This window comes from Gopherus evgoodei, unplaced genomic scaffold, assembly GCF_007399415.2.
Source record: "Gopherus evgoodei ecotype Sinaloan lineage unplaced genomic scaffold, rGopEvg1_v1.p scaffold_40_arrow_ctg1, whole genome shotgun sequence".
NCBI classification, from domain to species: Eukaryota; Metazoa; Chordata; order Testudines; family Testudinidae; genus Gopherus; species Gopherus evgoodei.
This window is the reverse complement of record NW_022060061.1, coordinates 1,031,068-1,054,391: the sequence shown is the minus strand read 5'-3', so window position 1 is coordinate 1,054,391 and position 23,324 is coordinate 1,031,068. Positions and strand designations below refer to the sequence as shown.

At 63.7% G+C, this 23,324-nt stretch overlaps 3 protein-coding genes across 7 annotated transcripts in view; 1 reads left to right on the top strand and 2 right to left on the bottom strand.

The window, feature by feature from the left end:
• Positions 1–998: 998 nt before the first annotated feature.
• Positions 999–3,922, bottom strand: TIMM29 (translocase of inner mitochondrial membrane 29). The gene is made up of 2 exons (XM_030545914.1): positions 3,780–3,922; positions 999–1,802 (listed from the first exon to the last, which is right to left on the bottom strand). The coding sequence occupies exons 1-2, from the start codon at positions 3,826–3,828 to the stop codon at positions 1,162–1,164; spliced, it is 690 nt and encodes a 229-aa protein (XP_030401774.1). The 5' UTR covers positions 3,829–3,922; the 3' UTR covers positions 999–1,161.
• Positions 3,902–11,195, top strand: YIPF2 (Yip1 domain family member 2). The gene is made up of 10 exons (XM_030545912.1): positions 3,902–3,990; positions 6,458–6,518; positions 7,668–7,810; positions 8,296–8,376; positions 8,617–8,704; positions 8,964–9,080; positions 9,373–9,539; positions 9,640–9,822; positions 10,113–10,233; positions 10,656–11,195. The coding sequence occupies exons 2-9, from the start codon at positions 6,488–6,490 to the stop codon at positions 10,230–10,232; spliced, it is 930 nt and encodes a 309-aa protein (XP_030401772.1). The 5' UTR covers positions 3,902–3,990; positions 6,458–6,487; the 3' UTR covers position 10,233; positions 10,656–11,195.
• A 200-nt stretch (positions 11,196–11,395) lies between these two features.
• Positions 11,396–23,324, bottom strand: part of CARM1 (coactivator associated arginine methyltransferase 1) — a 51,162-nt gene continuing 39,233 nt past the window's right edge. For all 5 annotated transcript variants that reach the window (XM_030545907.1, XM_030545910.1, XM_030545908.1 and 2 more), the window contains 10 exons: positions 21,131–21,221; positions 20,089–20,170; positions 18,692–18,777; positions 17,546–17,635; positions 16,333–16,470; positions 15,562–15,651; positions 15,291–15,403; positions 13,541–13,618; positions 12,653–12,724; positions 11,396–12,489 (listed from right to left, as the gene is read on the bottom strand). In XM_030545907.1, coding sequence (XP_030401767.1) covers positions 12,353–12,489; positions 12,653–12,724; positions 13,541–13,618; positions 15,291–15,403; positions 15,562–15,651; positions 16,333–16,470; positions 17,546–17,635; positions 18,692–18,777; positions 20,089–20,170; positions 21,131–21,221 — 977 coding nt within the window. In that variant the 3' untranslated portion in view covers positions 11,396–12,352. The remainder of the gene's footprint in view (positions 12,490–12,652; positions 12,725–13,540; positions 13,619–15,290; positions 15,404–15,561; positions 15,652–16,332; positions 16,471–17,545; positions 17,636–18,691; positions 18,778–20,088; positions 20,171–21,130; positions 21,222–23,324) is intronic.

Below are 23,324 nucleotides of genomic sequence, written 5' to 3'. Positions count from 1 at the left end.
GCAAAGTAATGCACCTTGGAAACATCATCCCAACTCTACATATAAAATGATGGGGTCTAAATTAGCTGTTACCACTCAAGAGAGACCTTGGAGTCATTGTGGCGAGTTCTCTGAAAACATCCACTCAATGTGGGAAAGCGAATAGGGAAGTGTTATTTACTTGTTCATATAACACAAGAACCAGGGGTCACCCAATGAAATGAACAGGCAGCAAGTTTAAAGCAAACACAAGGAAGTATTTCTTTACACAAGGCACAGTCAACCTGTGGAACTCCTCGCCAGGGGATGTTGTGAAGGTCACAAGAATACTTGGGTTTAAAAAAGAACCAGATAAATTCATAGATGGTAGGTCCATCAATGGCTGTTAGCCAGGCTGGGCAGGTACCCCATGCTCTGGGTGTCCCTAAGATGCTGACTGTCAGAAGCTGGGACTGGATCACTCAGTAATTACCTTGTTCTGTTCATTCCCTCTGGGGCACCTGGCACTGATCACTGTCGGAAGACAGGACATTAGGCTGGATGGACCATTGGTCTGCCCCAGTCTGGCTGTTCTTTAGAGCCAGGCCTGTGACTGTGAAACTTTCTTACACCTGTGTTCACCCTGGGCAACCTTTGGGGGAGAAGCTGCCAGACCTGCCCAGGGTCCTTGGATTTACATCTCCTTTGAGAAGCTGCACCTCCAGCACAACAGCACCTCCTAGCATTGTGGGGCCAGAACTGATTCGGGCGGGCATCCACCCTGCAGCAACCACCCCTTTGCACCACACTGGGGCACAGTGATCAGCCCGGCCCCCTACTGCAGCACCACTGCCACTCCCACTAGTGCCCTGCTGCTCCCCCACCCAAACAATGACTGTGAACAAAGAGGTGGTTTCCTTTCAGAATACAACCCCTTTATACGGACCAGCCTTTGACTGGAACATCCAACATCGAGCCAGCACGGTGACCGCGAGTTAAGGTGAGCCAGTAGCTAACGGATCCCAGGAATACCTCATCGGTGACTGGAAAGCTCACAGAACGGATTTATTGAGCTCAGCACAGTTGGGCCATGAGTACAATTATATTTAATTATAGGATTCTTTTCATCTCCTCCCCACAGCACCAGCTCCCAGACCGACCGTCCCCGGGAGCCCACAGAAACCGGAAGTCTCTTTGTTCAGATTATTGGTTTAAGGATCCCTGAAGTGGCTGCTGCTGCTCCTTTTCTGCCCATTCAATCTGCTCCTCTGTCAGGATGACGGGTTTGTATTCCTCCTCAAAGAGTTTTTCGTTGGCTGCTGAGTGGAGGTTCCGGGAGGAGATGGTCCTGAGATGCTCAGGGAGATGTTTAAACTCCTCTTCATTGACGTCGGAATCCTTCATTTTCGAACTTAAAACCCACCAGCGGCCCAAGAACCCCACATCCAGGGTCCGGGCAGGAAAGTCCGTCCAGCGCGGCTTCAGGTGTTTGCAGTGAGCCTGGTACAGCGCAACTTCCGCATCAAAGGGGGCCTGGTAGACGAGGGAGAAGAAGATGAGGCTCTGGTAGCGCAGCCGTCCCTGGTTCCGGAGCTTCATCAGGCGCTGGACGTGCCCCTCGGAGCTGCCGTTCCGGACCCAGGGGGAGAGCAGGAGGAGGGCGCCCGAGGCTTCGAGGAGGGAGGCCTCGAACGAGGCGTCACAGGGGACGTGGAGGCTGCAGACGGTAGCTCCGGCCAGCAGCGAGAGGTAGAGTCCGGCTTTCCCAGGCCGCTGCTTGACGCCAAGGGCCACATCCCGGCAGGCGTCGGCGTAATCCTGCAGCAGGCTCCTGCACCACAGACCTGTGTGGGGAGAGGAAGCTCAGGTGCTGCCGGCTCCGGGGAGCGAGGCCCGAACACCCCAGGCCTCTGGGTACCAGGCCAGAGGGAGCTCCAGCAGGGGAAGACTCGGGGGATGATCACTGGGGGCGGGGGGGGAAGAGCTGGGAACGGAACCCAGGAAACTGGGCTGACAGCGCCCTGCTCTAATGCATGCCCCCGAGAACCCCGGCGTCCGGGTCTGCGCCCCGCCCCCAGAGAACCCCGGCGTCCGGGTCTGCACCCCGCCCCCGAGAACCCCGGCGTCCGGGTCTGCGCCCCGCCCCCAGAGAATCCCGGCGTCCGGGTCTGCGCCCCGCCCCCTCGAAAACCCCGGCGTCCGGGTCCGCGCCCCGCCCCCTCGAAAACCCCGGCGTCCGGGTCTGCGCCCCCCCCCGTCCGGGTCTGCGCCCCGCCCCCAGAGAACCCCGGCGTCCGGGCCTGCGCCCCGCCCCCAGAGAACCCCGGCGTCCGGGCCTGCGCCCCGCCCCCTCGAAAACCCCGGCGTCCGGGTCTGCGCCCCGCCCCCTCGAAAACCCCGGCGTCCGGGTCTGCGCCCCCCCCGTCCGGGTCCGCGCCCCGCCCCCAGAGAACCCCGGCGTCCGGGTCTGCGCCCCCCCTCGAAAACCCCGGCGTCCGGGCCTGCGCCCCGCCCCCAGAGAACCCCGGCGTCCGGGCCTGCGCCCCGCCCCCAGAGAACCCCGGCGTCCGGGTCTGCGCCCCGCCCCCTCGAAAATCCCGGCGTCCGGGCCTGCGCCCCCCCCGTCCGGGTCTGCGCCCCGCCCCCAGAGAACCCCGGCGTCCGGGTCTGCGCCCCGCCCCCTCGAAAACCCCGGCGTCCGGGTCTGCGCCCCCCCCGTCCGGGTCTGCGCCCCGCCCCCAGAGAACCCCGGCGTCCGGGTCTGCGCCCCGCCCCCAGAGAACCCCGGCGTCCGGGTCTGCGCCCCGCCCCCTCGAGAACCCCGGCGTCCGGGTCTGCGCCCCGCCCCCTCGAAAATCCCGGCGTCCGGGCCTGCGCCCCCCCCGTCCGGGTCTGCGCCCCGCCCCCAGAGAACCCCGGCGTCCGGGTCTGCGCCCCGCCCCCTCGAAAACCCCGGCGTCCGGGTCTGCGCCCGCCCCGTCCGGGTCTGCGCCCCGCCCCCTCGAAAACCCCGGCGTCCGGTCTGCGCCCCGCCCCCTCGAAAATCCCGGCGTCCGGGCCTGCGCCCCCCCCCGTCCGGGTCTGCGCCCCGCCCCCAGAGAACCCCGGCGTCCGGGCCTGCGCCCTGCCCCCTCGAAAACCCCGGCGTCCGGGTCTGCGCCCCCCCCGTCCGGGTCTGCGCCCCGCCCCCAGAGAACCCCGGCGTCCGGGCCTGCGCCCCGCCCCCAGAGAACCCCGGCGTCCGGGTCTGCGCCCCGCCCCCTCGAGAACCCCGGCGTCCGGGCCTGCGCCCCGCCCCCTCGAGAACCCCGGCGTCCGGGCCTGCGCCCCCCCCGTCCGGGTCTGCGCCCCGCCCCCGAGAACCCCGGCGTCCGGGCCTGCGCCCCCCCCGTCCGGGCCTGCGCCCCCCCCCGAGAACCCCTCCGTCCGGGCCTGCGCCCCCCCCCAGGGAACCCCGGCGTCCGGGCCTGCGCCCCGCCCCCAGAGAACCCCGGCGTCCGGGTCTGCGCCCCGCCCCCTCGAGAACCCCGGCGTCCGGGTCTGCGCCTCGCCCCCTCGAGAACCCCGGCGTCCGGGCCTGCGCCCCGCCCCCTCGAGAACCCCGGCGTCCGGGCCTGCGCCCCCCCCGTCCGGGTCTGCGCCCCGCCCCCCGAGAACCCCGGCGTCCGGGCCTGCGCCCCCCCCCGTCCGGGCCTGCGCCCCCCCCCGAGAACCCCGGCGTCCGGGTCTGCGCCCCCCGAGAACCCCGGCGTCCGGGCCTGGATCCCCCTCCACTCCAACCCCCTCCCCAAAGAACCCCGGCGTCCGGGCCGCCCCCTCACCCAAGCGGCCAGTACCGATCCGCTGCCAGCGGCTCCCGCCCCCCGCCATGGCCGCTGGCTGCCGGGACCGGAAGTGGTTTCCACCCGGCCAGGAGACAGGGACGGACCCGGGCCGGGCGAGACCATCTCAGCTGGGCCGGGGGGGACACAGAAATCCCGAGCTCCCCCGCGCGGAGAGCGACACGCAGCAGCGGGGCGGGGCAGCCGGCAGGTACCGGGGGGCTCAGGCCGGTGGAGCTGCCTCCCCGGGGGGGGGGGAGGGGCGCTGGGCTGTTTCAGGAGCCCCTCCCCCAGGTCGGGGGGGGGTCAGTCTAAGCCCCCCCCGGACCAGGCCGGTGCCCCCACGGCAGGAACCGGCGGCTCCAACCCCAAGCTGCTCCCGCGGGGCCCCTGCCTCAGTTTCCCCCACTGCAGGGGGGGACAATGGGCCCGAGATCGCGGGGAGCGGGGAGGGCCTGGGGCCCCCCCCTGGGGGCTCTGTCACCCGCCGGGGGCAGCCCGGAGCCCAGCCCCCTCTCCCCAGGCAGCGCCCGGTGCCGCGCTGGCAGGAGCCGCTCCCCGGGGGCGTGGGGCTGGGCAGGGGCAGGGCTGGAAGGCAGCTGAGTGTGCAGCCCCCGCTGCTCCCCCCGGCCCGCCCGCCCGCTGCCGGGGCCCTGGGCCTCGGGGGAATCCAGGCGTCAAAGGGAAATGCAGGCGCAGGGGGGGAAGGAGCTTCAGAGTCCCAGGAGCTGAGGGCGGCAGTCAGGGGGGGATCTGGGCTGACTCAGGACTCCTGGGTTCCATCCCCAGCTCAGGGTGGGGGGGGGGGGAATCTGGGCTGACTCAGGACACCTGGGTTCCATCCCCAGCACAGGGTGGGGGGGGGATCTGGGCTGACTCAGGACACCTGGGTTCCATCCCCAGCACAGGGTGGGGGGGGGGATCTGGGCTGACTCAGGACACCTGGGTTCCATCCCCAGCTCAGGGTGGGGGGGGGGATCTGGGCTGACTCAGGACACCTGGGTTCCATCCCCAGCACAGGGTGGGGGGTGGAACTGGGCTGACTCAGGACTCCTGGGTTCCATCCCCAGCTCGGGGTGGGGGGGGGGAACTGGGCTGACTCAGGACTCCTGGGTTCCATCCCCAGCTCGGGGGGGGGGGGGAAAACTGGGCTGACTCAGGACTCCTGGGTTCCATCCCCAGCTCGGGGGGGGGGGGGGGATCTGGGCTGACTCAGGACTCCTGGGTTCCATCCCCAGCTCGTGGTGGGTGGGGGGATCTGGGCTGACTCAGGACTCCTGGGTTCCATCCCCAGCTCGGGGTGGGGGGGGGGGAACTGGGCTGACTCAGGACTCCTGGGTTCCATCCCCAGCTCGGGGTGGGGGGTGGAACTGGGCTGACTCAGGACTCCTGGGTTCCATCCCCAGCTCGGGGGGGGGGGGGGAACTGGGCTGACACAGGACTCCTGGGTTCCATCCCCAGCTCGGGGGGGGGGGGGGGGGAACTGGGCTGACTCAGGACTCCTGGGTTCCATCCCCCGCTCGGGGGGGGGGGGGAAACTGGGCTGACTCAGGACTCCTGGGTTCCATCCCCAGCTCGGGGGGGGGGGGGGGGGATCTGGGCTGACTCAGGACTCCTGGGTTCCATCCCCAGCTCGTGGTGGGTGGGGGGATCTGGGCTGACTCAGGACTCCTGGGTTCCATCCCCAGCTCGGGGTGGGGGGGGGGAACTGGGCTGACTCAGGACTCCTGGGTTCCATCCCCAGCTCGGGGTGGGGGGTGGAACTGGGCTGACTCAGGACTCCTGGGTTCCATCCCCAGCTCGGGGGGGGGGGGGGAACTGGGCTGACTCAGGACTCCTGGGTTCCATCCCCAGCTCGGGGGGGGGGGGGGGGATCTGGGCTGACTCAGGACTCCTGGGTTCCATCCCCAGCTCGGGGTGGGGGGGGGATCTGGGCTGACTCAGGACTCCTGGGTTCCATCCCCAGCTCGGGGGGGGGGGGAACTGGGCTGACTCAGGACTCCTGGGTTCCATCCCCAGCTCAGGGTGGGGGGGGGATCTGGGCTGACTCAGGACTCCTGGGTTCCATCCCCAGCTCGGGGGGGGGGGGGGGGATCTGGGCTGACTCAGGACTCCTGGGTTCCATCCCCAGCTCGGGGGGGGGGGGAACTGGGCTGACTCAGGACTCCTGGGTTCCATCCCCAGCTCGGGGTGGGGGGGGGAACTGGGCTGACTCAGGACACCTGGGTTCCATCCCCAGCTCGGGGTGGGGGGTGGAACTGGGCTGACTCAGGACTCCTGGGTTCCATCCCCAGCTCGGGGTGGGGGGTAGAACTGGGCTGACTCAGGACTCCTGGGTTCCATCCCCAGCTCAGGGTGGGGGGGGGGATCTGGGCTGACTCAGGACTCCTGGGTTCCATCCCCAGCTTGGGGTGGGGGGGGGAACTGGGCTGACTCAGGACTCCTGGGTTCCATCCCCAGCTCGGGGTGGGGGGGGGATCTGGGCTGACTCAGGACACCTGGGTTCCATCACTGAGTCCTGCTGCAATCCCGGGCAAGTCTCGGTGACTGGGCTCCCCACCTGCAGAGTGGGGCGAGAGTGTGAACCGATGTGGTGCCCCATAGGGGCCCAGTGCGTAGCTGTTCCCAGCTGCTCTGGCCAGTTCCCGTCACAAGCGCTGTTTGTTTTGCCCCGGCAGCGGAGTCCTGACCTGCGATAACCTGCAGCAATGGCCACCTCAGATGAGCTCCAGTTTCATGGTGAGCGTTCGGGGGGCGGCGGGGTGGGGGAGTGGGGGAGGTGAGGCGTATTTTTGTCTGTGGTTTCTAAGTGGGATTCCAAACTCCTCCGGCTAACATAGTTGGGTCTCCCCTAATTGCGCTGTCACCCCCTGAAAATGTGTGTTAGAGGCTGGTGCATTTCAGCAGGCTACTTTGCATCTCAGTCTGGAGCCACCTTCACCTCCATAATCCGTCCTGTGAGCTCATTTCCCCCTAGGGCTCAGCTAAAGGAGACCTAGTGGATAGAGCACTGGGTTGCCACTAGCCTGCTGGGTGCTCTTAGACAAGTTACTGCCCCGCTCCCTGCCTCAGTTTCCCCATCTGTAAATGGGAATAATGATACTGACTCCTTTGCAAGGTGTGAGATCAGTGGATGAAAAATGCTATGTGAGAACTAGGGATTATTATTTTGATTAAAGCAAAGCCATGCAGTGATTGGCCATACTTAGCCTGCGGAACTCATCACCACAAGAATATCCTGAAGCCAAACACTTAACAGGGTCTAAAAGAGGACTGGATGTTGTTATGGGGAACAAGAAGTGTCCAGAGTCAGAACAGTAAATAAGCTACTTAGGAAGGTGCTTCAGGGCTTCATCTGACTTGTGACCAGCAGTGATCAGGAGTGAATTGTCCCTGGGGGCAGGTTATCCCATTGCTACCAGCTGCAGGGCTTCTTGCATCTTCCTCTGCAGCAGCTGGTCCTGGCCAGGCTGGGAGGCTGACCCCAGCTGGTGATAGTTGTGGTCCTAATCTGACCTGGCCCCTGCTCTGGCCTAACTGAAATTCATCAAGTAAGAAAAGAGCTGATTGGCCTATCCCTCTCATTCTGGGTTTGATGCCGGCCTCCCCGGGGAGGAGCTGGGGGTCTGAACCCTTGGAGGGGGACAATACTGGATGTGCTTTAGAGGCTTGGCTGGGGCTGCACAAGGGCAGGTGGGTAGCAGGTTTGATAAGGGATTTCACCCGTGCTTGGGCAGATGTGAACCAGCCCAGGTGAGAACAGACAGAGCGTTAGTCTGCCCTGGGAGCTCCGGAGCAGGGCTCGGGACGTGGCTGCCAGCCAAAGAGATCCCAGGGCCGTGGACGCTGATTTCCAACCTGTTCTGACCGCTGGCGGTTTCCCTGCAGAATTCGACGAGGCAGCCGACTTGCTGGCCGTGAACCCCGACGCCACAACCGCCAGTATCAGCGAGCAGCAAAGCCACGTGGCCGTGAACGTGAGCGCCGGCTCCGAGGAGGGCGAGCTAGGGGAGGAGACAGATAAAACCGAGGTGAGAGAAGCTGAGCAGGGACAGGGACTGGCTGGCTTGAGTGGGCTACAGGGTCTTTCCCTTCTAGGGGGCATCAGCCCCACCCCTTCCCAGGGCCCCAGCTGCCCCATCAGTAGTGACTAGTTGCCATTTGCTGGTTGAGGCTGCCTGGAGGGGCCCCCTGCCCAAGTATCCTCATTGCCAAAGCCACCAGCCCAGACGGAGCTGGGTGGGGCCCAAGCACGTACTAAAACCCTTCCCTGAATCAGGGCCCTATCTGGCTGCTGAGAACCCTGGCTCTGATGGCCACAGTCGAGGAACGAGAGGGGGAGGGACTAGCTTTTGCCAGAAATCGACCCCCATCTCCAGGTTCAGCAGAAAGGCCGTCGGCTTGTCCGGGTTTACAGAGGGTCCTAGCCACCGCTCAGATCTCTGCCGCAAGGCAGACCCAGTGTCTGGCCTGTGGGCTGAGGACCATCCAGTCACGCACCTTTTCCTCCACACAGCTCCTGAGCGGCCAGAAGAAGCAGCCCAGTTTCTGGACCTTTGAATACTACCAGACTTTCTTTGATGTTGACACCTACCAGGTAACAGAATCTCCCTGTCTGACATTTTCACTGGTCCACAGTGGAGCCTGTAACTCGGGGTGTAGCGCGCGCAGCAGCGGCCCGGGGCACGGGGAGGGTAAAGGGGAGTTTTGCTGGTGCCGTCACAGGGCAGGGCCCTGTTGGGGTAGGCACTGGCCTGCGGAGCTCACAGGCAAAGTACCTTAGGGAGCGGTGGCTCCAGAGACATCCCACTAACCCAGGTCTGTTCCCATCCGCCAGGTGCTGGACAGGATAAAGGGGTCTCTGCTGCCGTTGCCTGGGAAGAACTTCGTACGGCACCATTTACGGAACAACCCTGACCTATATGGTGAGTACGGCGAGGCCGGGCTGAGCTGCAGGCTCCCTGCTGGTCTCTGACATCCCGGGGTTCCCAGTGGCTCACTCGTCACTCAGCTAACCTGCACCCCCTTCTTCGCGGCGCTGGAACGGAGATGGCCGTGACCCGGCTGTGCTGGGTCAGCTTCCACGCTGGGCTCCGGGGGAGCCCTGGGGGCTGCTGGGTGCAGGGCAGCTTCGTGGCGCTGGTGTCCGGCTCCTAACCCCACTCCCCCCATCTGCCTCCCCAGGGCCCTTCTGGATCTGCGCCACACTGGCCTTCACGCTCGCCGTCAGCAGCAACGTGGCCCATGCCCTGGAGAAACGGGGTGACCCCTCCTTCCACTACAGCCCCCAGTTCCACAAAGGTGAGAGCCAGCAGGGGCAGGGCTCTTCACAGCGGGGAGACTTCCCAGGGCCACGCAGCGCCTGCAAAGTGTGAACAGAACCCAGGAGTCCTGGCTCCCCTCTCCCTCTAACCACTGCACCCCACTCCCCTCGCAGAGCCAGGATAGAACCCAGGAGTCCTGACTCCCAGCCCCCTGTGCTGCGGTTCATGGCAGGTGGTTTGTCTTTGCTGTTATCTGTGGGCCCGGCCGGGCGGCAGAGCTCTGGCTCCCCCCTGCCTGGCGGTAACCAGTGTCTCTGCCCTCTCCCCAGTGACCATCGCTGGGCTCATAACCTACTGCTACGCCTGGCTGGTGCCCCTGGCCCTCTGGGGCTACCTGCAGTGGCGCAAGGGCCTCAGCATCCACGTGGGCTCGTACAGCTTCCTGGAGACGGTCTGCGTGTACGGCTACTCGCTCTTCATCTACATCCCCACCTCGGTGAGCGGCCGCCCCCCTGCTCCGGGCCAAACCCCTCCATCAGCCCCCAGAAAACCTGGGGGGAGGATGGCTGACCCCTCTTCTCTCCCACCCCCGGCAGATCCTGTGGCTGATCCCGGCTGCCTGGCTCCAGTGGCTCCTGCTGGCCTTCGCCGCGGCACTCTCAGGCTCCGTTCTGGTTCTTGCCTTCTGGCCACTGCTCCGCTCCGACAGCAAGCCGGCCACACTGGCCGCCCTGGCCGCCATCGTCTCGCTCCACGTGCTGCTGGCCGTGGGCTGCAAGGTTGGAACGGTGCTGCCGGGGGGCTCTCCTGGGGGGCGGTGGGAGAAGAGCTGTGGGGCCTGGCGGCTCCTATTCTCCCCAGCGATGCTGCTGCAGGAGAGGCAGGCCCTGAGCTGCGGGGCCCTGCTTGGGTTGTGGTACTGGCCTCAAGTACAGATGGGGAAACTGAGGCATGGAAGCTCTGGGAGAGGTGGCTTTTTCCAGCCTCAGATGGGGATAACCCAACCCCCACCCCCCCAATCAGCCAGTTCTACCCCAGCTGATCATGCCCCCCTGCTGTTTTTGTGTAGCTCTATTTTTTCCAGATGCTGCCCAGCACTATCCCTCCGGTGCACCCCCTGGTCACGGCCCAGCACCCCACAGTGCTGCTCCCTCGTCAGGCCAGTGCCTCCGTCCCCCTCCGCCACTGAGGTAAAACTGTTGGGGGGGGGAGGGCGGCGCAGGGAAAACATGCAGGCCGGGGAAGTGAGCGATACAGGTGCTGGGAAGAGGCATAACTTGCTCTTCGGAGTCAGGGAATGGGCTGGCAGGTCTGATGCAGGCCCCTGTGCCTCAGTTTCCCCAAAAGCAATATCTTTGGCCTCAGTCTCTGTCCTCAGAATGGGGAAGCTGTGTGTGCCCTGCAGGGGGCTGGGGCGCCCAAGCAGCTGGGAATGATCTGGTCTTGTGAGGGGCCAGATTAGGCTGGAGGGGGCAGGTGCTAAAGTGGCAGTTGCTGGGAAAGTCTTGGTGCTGGGTGACCCCACCTGGGCTGAGCTCTGGCCCCCCAGAAGCTGGGGGGAGAGGGAAATCTGTAACCTCATTCCTCTCATGCTGGGCTTCTGCTTTTGTAGGTGTGGATCCCCCAGCACTGGGCACAGGCGAGAGCCCAGAGCTGCTGCTGCTGGGCCTGGGCTCCTGCCCCCTTGGGAAGGTCCCTTCCTCCGGCCTCTCCCCCAGCCCTGGAGCTCAGCCACACTGCACAGGGAGGGGGCTGCAGCTTGGCCAGCAGCTGAGCCCAGGACACTTGGGACGTCTCATTCTTCCCCTCCCCCTACATCAGCACTTCGGGTCTGGCTCAGTCCCAGCTGGGAGCAGGGGCATGAGCTTGTGCCCAGCCCAGCGCCCAGCGGGCCCCAACCAGCGGCAGTCGTCCTGCCAGCACAAACTCTGGGCCTTGCAGCACAGGGAGACGGACACCTGGGCTGGCTTGCAGCCCCTGCCCTGCCCCCCTGGGGTGAGGCTGGGACAGAGCACAGGCCAGGCACTCACCCCACCCCACCCCACCGGCAGGGCAGGGCAGGCTGCTCCCTGCACAAGGCCCAAGGACTGGGAACTGGCAGCTGTTTTCTATGCAAAGGTGATTGAAATAAACATGTAGGGCTTCCCCTGGCCCCAGGACTGGGGCTGGTTCTTGGTTTGAGGGAGGCTTGGGGCGTCACTTCCCCTCCCACCTGCTGGCAGGAGGCTGGAAGAACCTGCAGGGAGCTTCTGGCGAGGGGCGTCAAACCACCCCTGTGCCAAAAGCCCTTTGCCCCGCTCCTGCTTTACTGGGTACCAGGGCAGCCCAGCGCTGCAGGAAACTGCCTCCAGGAAACACACAATTCCTTTATTTCATTTTCTCCAGAGGGGGCCCTGCAAAATCCTTTCAAAAATCACCAAAGGGGGGGGGGGGGGGGCTCTTGGAAAGGAAACAAAACGAAAACCAATCCGCGCTCTACCTGGGTGCTGGTTACACTGCCCTGTCCTAGAGGGGCTACGGGGGCTCCTGCACTCCAGGCCCTGGCAGCAGCGCGGGGCCAGGCTGCCTCAGCTCTGCCCTGCCAAGAGGAGGGGGCAGGGTGACCCAGCAGGCTCCAGCCAGCTGCTCAGAGGGGCCGTGGAGCTGGCAGCAGATGGGCACGGCCGCTCCCCAGGGCACAAGGGAGTTCGGGAGCCAGCGGCCCTGGGTTTTGGGACATTCCAGGTGTGCTGAATGCTCTCCTGGCACACCGGCATTTCCCGTGAGGCAGGTACCAGGCCTGCTGGTCACAGCTGCCTTGGTGAGCAGCTGGGCCCCTGCCTTGGGCATCAGCAGAGAGCAGGGCTGGGGTGATAAAAGACCCTCCCCAAGGAGGCTGGGGGCAGGGGCTCCACCGCTGGACTCCTGGGAGAACAAGCGCCTGCCCCAGCAGGGAGCCAGGCCTGAAAGCCCCCGAGCAGCGGCTAGGGAGGAATCGCAGGGCCGCCAGAGTCATCTCTGCGCAAAGCCCAGGCAGGTGCAGTGGTGCCACCGGCCGGCCCGGCTATTACGGAAGGTGGTGAACTAACAGGACTTGCTACATGATCAGGGGGCAGCTAGCGCATGGGGCTCGATGCGGGCGGAGAATCTGAGGTTCGACATTTCATAAAAAACTGTTCAAGGCTGATATCAAAGAGCGGCGGAGCCGAGGGGCAGGTTGGGCTCGTGGGCCGGTAAAAACGGCCCCAGCTAGCCGGCTGGCGGGGGAAGGGGGCGTCTTCATTTGGTTTCCTGGCACTGTCAGTTCAGAGACCTCCGGGCGGAGGTGGTTTAGCTCCCATAATGCATTGTGTTGGTGGTGATGGACATGGGGGAGGCCATGGAGATGGCGGGGCCCCCCATGGTGAACTGGCTGTTGACAGGGTAGTGAGCACTCGAACCGCCTCCGCTCTGGCTGCCGGAGGAGCCTGCAGGGGAGACAAGAGGAGTCGCCGTTAGATCCGCCCGCCCCACGAGAGCTCTGGGGGGGATTCTGCAGGCGCTGGCAGCCGCTCACCCAAGGCAAAGGGCCCGTGGCAGTGGAGGCGGGAGGTCACCCCCGGGAAAGCCGAGACCCCTGGGGCGCGTTACCTGGGACGATGCCGGTGCTCATGATGGAGCCCATCCTGGAGTGCGTGTGATTGACAATCCCCGCGCTGGCCGCTGCAGGGAGACACGGGAGATGGTGCATGAGCAGGGGAGGGGCCCCCGCCTCCCTGTGCCCAGGGACCTCCCCATCTCGGGGCTGGGAGGCCGTGTCACCATGCCTCCCACTGGCCCGGGGGCTAGCAGCTGCTCAACATCAGAGGGTTACAGCCGCACTCCCCCAACCTGCCAGCAGCAGGCGCTGCTGCTTCCCGAAAAGTGACTCCCAGGTGGGCTCTGGTCCTGTGGGGCTCAGGACCCATTTGTTCATGGCCTGTCGCGACCCAGTAAATGGGCTAGGGGTGGAGACCCTTCCCCCCCCCCGGGGTTTGGGCTCTGGCCGGCTCCTCCGCGCCAGGGCGGTGGCACGGCTCAGGTTTGGCCCCGCCCCGCCCCCCAATTGGTGAGAGTGGAGCTGAGCCTTCGCCCCAGGGCTGCAGCACCACTCACTGAAATCCGGGCCCTCCTAGACCCCCCCCCAGCTGCAATGCCTGGAGCAGTGAGACCCGGGGGCCTTACGGACGCAGCTCTGACGTGACATTCAGTCTGAACTTGCAGCGCCCGGTGCGATGGGGGCCACCCCCCCTCAGCGGGGCCCAGGCACTACCCCTAATTAACGGGACCCTGCAGAACCTGCTGGCTGAAGTGAGCTGGTCCAGGCAGCTGGGGCCTCCCCCAGAGCCACACATCAAACCCTCTGCCATGACGAGCCCAGAGCTGCCAGGGGCCTTGTCCCCGAGAGACCCCCCCAATCAAGGGCCCCCCTGCACCCCCCCACTTCCGAGCCTGACCCCTCCCGCCAGGGGATTCCCGTTCAGATGCGGAGAGACTCACCTAGAGGAATCAAGTTGTTGTGGCCAACGTTGGAGCCGCCAGTAATAACACTGCTGAGGTCGTAGGCCGTGGGCATCCCTACACCAAGGGGAAGAGATGGGGAGTGTCAGCAATGGGATGTGCCCCCCCCCCAAGCCCAAAACCAGAGAATCTATCCAAGGACCTCAGCATCTGCCCCGCTGCGGCCGAGGGGTCCCCAGCCTGGGGCTGGGCAGGATTCGCCCAGCACTGGAGCCAGGGGCCCTGGCTTGAGGGGAACTGCAGGCCAGCGGCGAGGTGGCCAGGGCAGCCTGGGACAGTCCCTGGGGCTGGGCGGGGAGGCTGTGTTCAGGGTTCTCGGCCATGGGGGAGGGCCGGGCGCTTGGCCAGCTGAGTTCAGCCACCCCGGGACTGAGGCCAGAGGAAGCAGCTTTGCCCAGGAGCCCCAGGTCCCTGCTTGCAGGGCTCTGGATCCCAGGGCCAGGGCCAGGGCCGACCCCGCAGCTCTTCCCGAGCACAGGCTGGCAAGGCGAGGGCAGCGTGGCCGCCTGCGGGGCTGGGGGTTGGTTCCAGGGCTTGCCACAAGAGGAGGCTGGAGAGAAGCCGGCCACGGATCAGCCCCAGAGGCCCCAATCCGGGGCTCCAGGACATGCCGCCCGGTGGCCGGGTCCCTGTGCCAATGATGGGATGCAGGGGAGAGTGGCAGGAGGGCACAGAAATGGGGAGAGGGGCTGGAAGCTCAGACAGGGGGCCAGTCACTCTCCTGCTTGGGGCCTCAGTTTCCCCACTGGGCCAGAGGCTGCAGGTGCCTCCCGGGGGGCTCAGAGGACACCCCGCCCCGCAGGGTGGGATGTGTCCCGCAGCAGGGAACCCTCCTTGCAGCCCTGGCAGCTCCCAGCTGGCGGGGGGAGGGGAGGACGGACAGACGTGCCCAGCCCTGTGCCAGGGGAAGGGGGGAGTTTCCCCAAGGTCCCAGCCCCGGCAAGCCGATCGCAGCTTGGCAACAGGCCAGGCTTAGGGGGGGCCGGGCACTGATCCCCCCCATTTCCCAAGGGGAAGCGCAGACCAAGGAGAGTGCCCGGCACAGGAGGGGCATGGCTGGGAGTGGGCAGGGGCTGCAGGCACCATGGCTCTGGGGCAGCGACCGGAGCCAGGCACCTTCTGTGGCTCCAGCCGGCACCGCTGCCAGCTCAGCAGGACATGGATCCAGCAGCCAATTAACGTGGCTTCAGCACAAGCGGGTTGTGTGTCTGCAGCCGCCAGCCCCGGGGGCTCCCCGCTCCCCCTAGTCCACTGCCCCCCCCAGCCTACTGCCCGCCCGCCCGCCCCCAGGGCTCCCTGCTCCCCCAGCCCACTGCCTACCTGCCCGCCTGCCCACCCCCAGGGCTCTCTGCTCTCCCAGCCCACTGCCTGCCTGCCCACTCGCCCGCCCACCCCCGGGGCTCCCTGCTTCCCCCCAGCCCGCCCACCCACCCACACCCGGGGCTCCCTGCTTCCCCCCAGTCCACTCCCCGCTCCCCCCAGTCCACTGTCCCCCCAGCCCACTGCCTGCTTGCCCCCAAGGCTCCCTGCTCCCCCCAGCCCACTGCCCGCCCGCCCCCGGGCTCCCTGCTCCCGTTGCCTGCCCGCCCGCCCGTCCCTGGGCTCCCTGCTCCCCCAGCCCACTGCCCGCCCACCCCCGGGGTTCCATGCTCCCCCCAGCCCGCTGCCCAGGCTCCCTGCTCCCCCCTAGCCTGCCCGCCCCGGGACCCCGGACGGCAGGGTACGTTACCAGCCACGCCCATCCCCGTGTTCATGTTGTAGGAACCGCCCGTGTTCCACATGTTCTCTGACGGAGACGTGTAGTGGGAGCCCGGCGGGGGGGAAGGAGTCGTGCCCGTGTACCTGTGAGAGAGACGTGACGACATGTCAGCGAGGCCTGGCAGGACGGCGGGAGAAACCTTGGCTCGCTGCTGCCCAGCCAGGTCAGCCTGTCGGCGCGCAACTCCCCCATCCGGATTGGGGGCGCCGCGAGGCAGCCGGCTCGCAGGGCGGGGCCGTACCTGAAGAAGGGGTTTTTCAAGTCGAGGAGGTTGCTGGACTTGGAACCCGTCTGATCCACCTGGGCAACAATACTGATGTCGTAGCTTTGTCTGCAGAGAGGGAGACGCACATCAGAGACTGACCCGGCAGGGGCAGCAACCACGGCGAGATGGGCAGAGCCAAGCCGGGGAAGAGGAGAAACCTCAGGACAGAGAGGGCCCCTGGGGCGAATTCTAGCTCTGGCAGGGTGCTGGGGCGCTGAGGGCTCGGATGTGCAGAGGAGACACCCAAGCAGGCTGGCGGAGGAACTGGCCTGAGACCCCCTGCCCCGATTCACAGGCCTTCTGGTCTAGCCAGGCATGTGGGGCAGGACAGGCCAGTGCTGGGCAGAGGGGAGGGCTTCCCAGTGGTTAGAGCAGCGCCTTGGAAGGCCAGGGCTCAACCCTCTGCTTTGCCACAGACTCCATGTGGCCTTGGGCACATCACTAGGCCATGCTGGGCCTCCGCTCCCAGCGGCACCTGGGGGAGAGAGCCCTGCCCTGCCGGCTGTGGGGAGAAATCCCTTTGAGACGGAGGCTGTCGGGGTGCCTGGGCTGAGTCAACGGAAGGAATTTCCAATGGCCCCCAGCCCCAGGCTGGGCGGGTGACAGGACCCACAGACCAGCCCAGAAGTGGGTCAGGTTGCCGCCCCCTTAGTGCATGAAGCTGTTGTTCGGAGAACAGCTCAGCCTGGCTGCTGGAGCAGTGCATGCTGGGAGCCGTAGCCCCCCCGCCCCAGGAGCCCCTCTCACCTCTTGTTGGCGATGAGCAGGCACGTCCCTGAGAGCGTGTCCCCAGCTTTGGCGAAAAGCGGAGACTGAAACAGGCACCGGACCTGGTACCAGTGGGTCAGCGGCTCGGTGGGGGCTGTTGACAGCCACACGGTCATCCTGTGGGACAGGGAACGGCGCCTGGTTAGCAACCCACGCAGGGACTGGCTGCAGCCTGGCCCACTCCAGCCATGCCACCAGGGCCCACCAACTGCAGCCCCACGTGGCTGTTCCCTGGAGCCTCCCACCCCATAGTGCTGGGAATGAGGCAGCGCTAGACACATTGTTCCACTGGGCCCGTCCAGCCAGGGGTTGTGGGGGAAAAAATCAGAGTCTCAGTTACGCTAAGGACGAGCTTCAGAAGCTAAGCCCCCTGAGGTGGCAGCAGCCGCCCAGCACAGCCCAGTCACCAGGGGCAGCAGACCAGAGGCGGAGGGAGGTGAGGGGTTGAACCAAGATCTCTGCAGTCCCAGCCTCCAGGTCAGGTTCCTGGTCTCATCTGCCTCGGAGCGAAGGAGCAGCGTCAGCCCTGCTGCCGAGGGCACCGGGGCACAAGCGAGAGGGTGGCACAGCAGTCCAGGTAACTGACAAGCTGCTTTCCCACACAGCAGGATGGTGCGTTGCACTAGTGCAATCTCACGGATCACATTTATGCCAGAGGCACTGATGCAGTTAACACGGCTGGGACCAGGACTTTGGTGTCTCATTATGGCTTGGAAACAGCTGCCAGAGTTTGTTGGGATGGGACCCATCTCCTTTCCCCTCCTGCCGCGCCCTACCCTAGAGCCCACCCAAGTTAAACACCGAGAACTTCAAAGCATCGTCAGTGAACAGTCAACATACACGTATCGAAAACAAGATGCCATCTCAGGCCAGCCAAAACGGTCGTCTACAGTCAAATCTCTTTAGGAAGAATCTGTAGGGAGAACCCTCCCCCCCCCCCAAAATCGCGTGGCACATCCAGGATCCCAGGGGACAGTGGCAGACCGGGGGGCTGGGGCTCAGAGTTCTCTCTAAAGAGGTCTCACTGCAGGGGTAGGCGAAAGCGGGGACGATCATTGAGACAGGAACACAAGTGAGAAGGTAACGGAATTGAAACTTGCCAGTTGACTGCAATGTAGACTAGGAGCGATAGCCAGTTATTTGTTTTACAAACCCCAAGCTCTGGTGGGAGGGGGCAGGCTCCACCACTTACATTGAACCAATGAAGGCTACATCGAACCAGAAAGCCAAGCCGTGGACTAGACCTGAATGCAACATGTGGAACTTGAATGGGATTTCTATCCTGCAAACCAAAGAGAAGCAGTTAGCCGCGGGGTGGGGGCACCTGGGGAGTCACAGCCAGGCAGCGGCTCCCCCCAAGCGGATCGTCTCTTCCTAGATCACAGCTCCCCACGCATCCCACCTCTGGCACACCCCCCAGCTAGGGCACGAGGCCAAGTCCCTCAGCGGCGCGGTGGGGCCCTGCACTTGACAGAAAGCGCTATGGTGCCCCCACGTTCCAGCGCGTTGGCTTGTGGCCACCAGCCGGCCACTGGAGCTCTGTGGGGTGGGGCCCGTCTTTGGTCTGTGTTTGTAGCAGCGTCCATAACGGGGGGCCTGGGGGCAACTGGAGCGCCGGGGTGCTACCGTAGTTCCCCTAATAAATACCATGCAGCGCCCAGCACAACATGGGGCCTGGGGGGTGACCACAACGGCTGGGCACTACCGTAATTCTCCTAATAAATACCGTACAGCACCCAGCCCTGAGCTCTGGTCTCTCGTGATGGCTGGTGGGTTTCCGTTCAGGGTTCAATCCCGCACTAGTCCCGGAGGAGGCTTTTCCGGACTAGGCTGGACAAAGCCCTACCAATCCTGGGTGCAGGCGAGGTGGGACTGCGTTCTGGGGCGTTAAATGCTGCAGTGGCTCACAGGGTAGATGGGGGTGTCTCCCCTCCGGGTGCGGGCAAAGGGGAGAGTGGGCATATGACCGGGAACCTCGATCACAGCCAGGGCAGGAACCGCAGAGCGATGACTGAAAGTGACTGGAAGCTGCGGCTCTGAATGTCCTGGCTGCCAGCGGCACCTCCACAGAAACCAAAGCACGTTAGACAGGGAGGCAGGGTTAATGACGTGACCCCCCTCCCCCACAGCACGATGGGGGGGCAGCTGGTGAGCGTTGGTCCCTCTGCCCTGCCACCCCTCACTGGGGGTGGAGAGGACCTATCGGAATGTCAGGGGCCAGGCACGCGTGTCACGGTACCCTGTACTGCCACCTGCTCGGCCGGCTGGGCTCAGTCCGTGAGAGCAGAGATCAGCTCCCACCTCCCCACCCTTCCGCTAGAAAAGAACAAACAGCTACCTGTGCAAATCGCCTTCTTTGGCTTCTAAGAAGTTGACCGTATATTTAACAGACTTCGCCATTAAAATCCTGATATCAAAGGTGTCCTAGGAGAGAGAGGCACATTGGTCAGTGTCTTGGCCACGACAGGAGGGCCGCCAGCCGAAGGGTAACACGGAGCACAGCCTCGTTCCAGCCTGGCAGTAAGGACGCGCCCTGCGGTACACAAGAGCGTTTGCTGGGAAGGAAACCGAGTCGGGAGCTGCAGAGGCAGCGGCGGGGAAGACAGGAAATGGGACTCAGCAGGCAGCCCGAGGAACCAGTCAGACCCTGCTACTGAGCGACCCAAACTGGTCACGTTATTGCTGGCATCCCACGTTGGGCCAGGATCCCACTGACAGAGAACTGGGGAGAACGTACGCAGCTCTCTCCGGGTTTACGAACACTGGGAAGCTCCGGAAACGCCCTCTGAAATGCAGCCACTTCTGGGGAGGAAAGCAGCTGAACAGCTCAGAGCAACACGCCCTACAGCTAACGCCAGGAAGTCAAGCCCAAGCCCGAACTCATCCCAGGGGATGCAGGGAGGTGGCATGGAACGACCGGGACAGCATGCTGGAGCTAATGCCCTGACTCTCATGGGAAGTGCCGGGGTCCCGAAGGATCAGAATTGCAGCTCTGTCTCTTTAGGTAAGAGGTCACCTCTCAGCGCAGCACCCACTCAGCAAGTCAGGCCAATAAATGGCAAGCCGGCACGAGCGTGCCCATGGCTGGAGCAGTGTCCTCTTCGCCACTGCCCAGCTGCGCCGGGGCAGGAATGGCACGGCACAGCCCAGCCCCACTCAGGGCGCTCTGTCCCCTGCAGATGGGCTCAGGCTTCACAATGAGCAGTGCCGGGTGTGATCTCCCCTGCTGCCCCCAGGCACAGGGCTAACGAGCGCTGCGAGAGCGGAGCAGTCGCCCCGGGAGACACACAGGGCAGGAATCTTCCCCAGAGCAGCATCCTCCCACAGAAGGCCCCTGCGCAGCCTGGGAGTCTATTGAGCATCTGACTGCTAGTTAATCGGAGGTTCACCAATGACTTTCATCTCGAAACAGGTCAGTATCATCCTCCTCATTTGAGGGATGGGGAAACTGAGACATAGGAGGAGACGTGACTTGGCCAAGTTCATCCAGCAGCAGAGCCGGGACCAGAAACCAGGGTTCCTGCACCCCAGTCCAGTGCTCTGCCCACTAGCCCAGCCTTCCCTTCCTGCCCTAAACAGCTGTGCAGTACTGCTGTGCTCTGGTGACCAGTTACCAACATCTCACTCCAGTGGCAGCCCAGTGCTTCCCGTTTATTCCCTCCCAGCCCATTTAAACAGCCGATCTGGGTCCAGAGGAAGGAGCCGGGGCGGAGGTGGCTGGTTCCCACAACTCACCACAACAGGCTGTCTAAAATACTCATCTACCGCGGCTCCTCTAAGTGCTGACAAGTCCACACCGTGAAAGGACGGCTGATACCTGCAAGAGGAGACACCCATGGAAACCTGCCTGCGTGGACCAACTCCACCCACCCGGCTCAGGAGGTGTGGACACCCACGGGAGGCGCACAGCTGCCCAGAAGCAGAGCTCAAGCCTACGCGTCTGACACAGTCACGTCCCTTTGGGGCTCCGGCGCAGACACGAGGAGGATCAGAACAGAGCTGGGGCTGACCGGGGAAGCCAAGGAGATCAGGGCGTCACTTGGAACCCCCAGGGGACTCAATATTAGCAGACAACAGCTCAGCATCTTCTTGTGAGACAGGCGGGCGCCAAATCAAAGCAGCATATGCCATGTACCCTGGGTGTTACCCCAGAGAGCCAGCAAAACCCACCTCCCCCTGGTGTGATGGGGACGCAGTGGGAGGGCATTATCTCTAGGGGCCATTCTGTGCTTAGCCTCAGCCAAGGCTAAGCACAACAGGACCAACACGGACAGTGCTTTGGGCGCCTGATCCCTGGGGAACTGGACCGAGACCCAAACGGGTTAAACACAGGGGCTTGGGGTCCATGCCAGCCTGGGCTATGGGGCTAAAGCCGGGGGTGGAAACTCCCTATGAATGAGGGGGAGGGAGCAGTGCGCCAGCTCCAGGCTGGGAAGGGGAGTCCCGGTAGTTCCTTAGTGGCTGGTGTCCCCCCGCGTGCCAACAAACACTGTCCTCATCCCGTCCTGGCGACTGACACCTGCCCCTGCCCCGGGCTGGGCGTCTCTGCCAGGACCTGAGGCGGCTGGAAGGCAGGACCGGGCTATCCTACCTGCTGCAGCACACGCTCACCTCTGAGATACTGGGGGGAGGGGCAGAAACATAGATCCACCCTCCACAATATTCCCAGGGCGGCGGCCCTATTGTCCCCCGGTTAGAGCCCCCGCTGTGCCTGAACCAGCTGCTGGGCACGCGCCGGTGGGCAGGGCACCAGCCTCGCGCCTGGGAAAGGACTCACCAGAAATTGGCCTTTGTAAACTGCTCCATGTAGAGCTGCTCGTCTGTGAATGGGGCCAGGTGCACGTCTCCGATCGTGGGGAACATGTTACCTGGAAGGGGAGCAGAGGGGTCAGCTGCCCCGCAGGGTTACACCAAGTCCCTTCCTACCCCTCCAATGCAGGCTGCCCTGCACGCCACAGCCAGGTGACCGGGGCCTTGGATGGGCGTTTTCCCTCCCAAATGCTTCACCAGCTAAACAACGGGCCAGGAAAAGAGTGGGCTTTTAGCGCACACATCCCGAAGCACCCTGGGTCCCCTTTGTCCTCACTAGGCAGCACCCCCAGGACTACATCTCCCACAATACACCAGGGCCTCCCCCCCAGGGAGACCACGATGCACTATGGGAGATGTAGTTTGCACCGTGTCCCCTCATTCTCCTCTATGGGCAGGGATCCCCAGCTGGACTACATCTCCCATGCACCGCTCATTGTCAGCAAAGATACTGAACTTTCAAGTATTCAGCAGAAACTTTCACCTGAACCAAAAATGTTTCTTCTCCGCCCCCCTCAAAAATTTCCCAGGCTGTCCCCCCCCCCCCCCCCCAGGCTAAGTCAGGGCACGCTCGGCCCACCCCAGCAATGCCCGGCCCCTTTCCAGGGCTTTCCCCAGCACAGGTCCAATGCAACCTGTGTTTGGAAGGAGGTGAGGATTGATTTGGGATCTGGCCCGAGTCTCTGGCCAAGCCCCGCCCCAGGCAGCAGCTGGCCCGTATGCCACCCAATCTGGTACATTTCGGTAGGTCCTGAACTGTGTGGGGGCTGCAGAGTTAGCAGGGGCACAAAACCCCCTTGGCAGCCCAGTGCAGAGATCAGAGCTAAGCCAGTTATTTGCTGCCTCACTTCGGTCTCAAAGCACATCAAACCCACCAGCCGCACCCCCCAAAGTCTGACCAGGGTTACGGCTGGGTGGGACGGAGACTGACGGGGGCACAGAGCTGTCTCCCGCAGCTAACAAACCAGCCTCCTCGACCGAACGAGGGCACCGAGGAATGTTCAAAGAGCGCGGCCTACGGCAAGTCAGCAGCGGGCTGTGCTACACATCGGCAGCGACGGGCTCCACTTGGCTTTGTGATCTGGGCTCTCTGCCAGAGGGCCATAGCTGCTGACTGTGATCTGTGACAGTGGGGCGCATTGACACTGCCCAAGCTGCTTCCCCCATCTCTATCTCCTTCCCTGGCAGCTCCCAGAGTGCGCCATCTCCTCCAGCAAGATCGCTCTCACCACCCACCATGGCTATGCCAGCCCCCAAAAGGAACCGCCAAGCTGGGTCAGCCCTGAGGCTCACCATCCTGCCTCCCGCAGCAGGCACCAGCTGCTGGAGAGGAAGGTCCAAGAGCCCTGCGGTAGCAGACATGGAACAATCTGCCCCCCAAAGGGCTCCTGATCTCTAACAGTTTGACTCACTTGCACCCCAAAGCAGATGGCTTTACAGCTCCAGAACTCTACCATTAACAACTGCTCAGGCTCTTGTGGGGAGCTGTAGAAAAGGCCAAAGCCTCTTAGAATCCATGAGTCCTTGGCCCCAAAGCCATCCAGTGGCAGGGAGTTCCACAGTGTAAGGACACGATATGTGGAACAGGATCACCTTGGACTGGTTTTGAATTTGCCTGTTTTCAGCTTCACTGAGTCCCTGGTTGATGAGATGGGGAGAAGCCCCTGACCCCCCATTCTCTCCCCCATTCGCCAGAGATGTGTGTCCCCTCTCTAAGGTCAATCATTGCTCTTTGCAATCGCTCCCCACAGGAGAGCTTCACAGGCCCCTAATCATAGACTCATAGGCTCTAGGACTGGAAGGGACCTTGAGAGGTCATCGAGTCCAGTCCCCTGCCCTCACGGCAGGACCAAATACTGTCTAGACCATCCCTGATAGACATTTATCTAACCTACTCTTAAATATCTCCAGCGATGGAGATTCCACAACTTCCCTAGGCAATTTATTCCAGTGTTTAACTACCCTGACAGTTAGGAACTTTTTCCTAATGTCCAACCTAAATTGCTGCAGTTAAAGCCCATTGCTTCTTGTTCTATCATTGGAGGCTAAGGTGAACAAGTTTTCTCCCTCCTCCTGATGACACCCTTTTAGATACCTGAAAACTGCTATCATGTCCCCTCTCAGTCTTCTCTTTTCCAAACTAAACAAACCCAATTCCTTCC

Excerpts from the sequence above, each read along its gene's own strand:
- TIMM29 (XM_030545914.1), bottom strand. The coding sequence starts at position 3,828 with ATGGCGGGGGGCGGGAGCCGCTGGCAGCGGATCGGTACTGGCCGCTTG. Across the intron at positions 1,803-3,779 it reads GATCGGTACTGGCCGCTTGG|GTCTGTGGTGCAGGAGCCTG; the intron begins GTGAGGGGGCGG and ends CTCCCCACACAG.
- YIPF2 (XM_030545912.1), top strand. The coding sequence starts at position 6,488 with ATGGCCACCTCAGATGAGCTCCAGTTTCATG. Across the intron at positions 8,705-8,963 it reads GAACAACCCTGACCTATATG|GGCCCTTCTGGATCTGCGCC; the intron begins GTGAGTACGGCG and ends CTGCCTCCCCAG. Across the intron at positions 9,823-10,112 it reads TGCTGGCCGTGGGCTGCAAG|CTCTATTTTTTCCAGATGCT; the intron begins GTTGGAACGGTG and ends GTTTTTGTGTAG.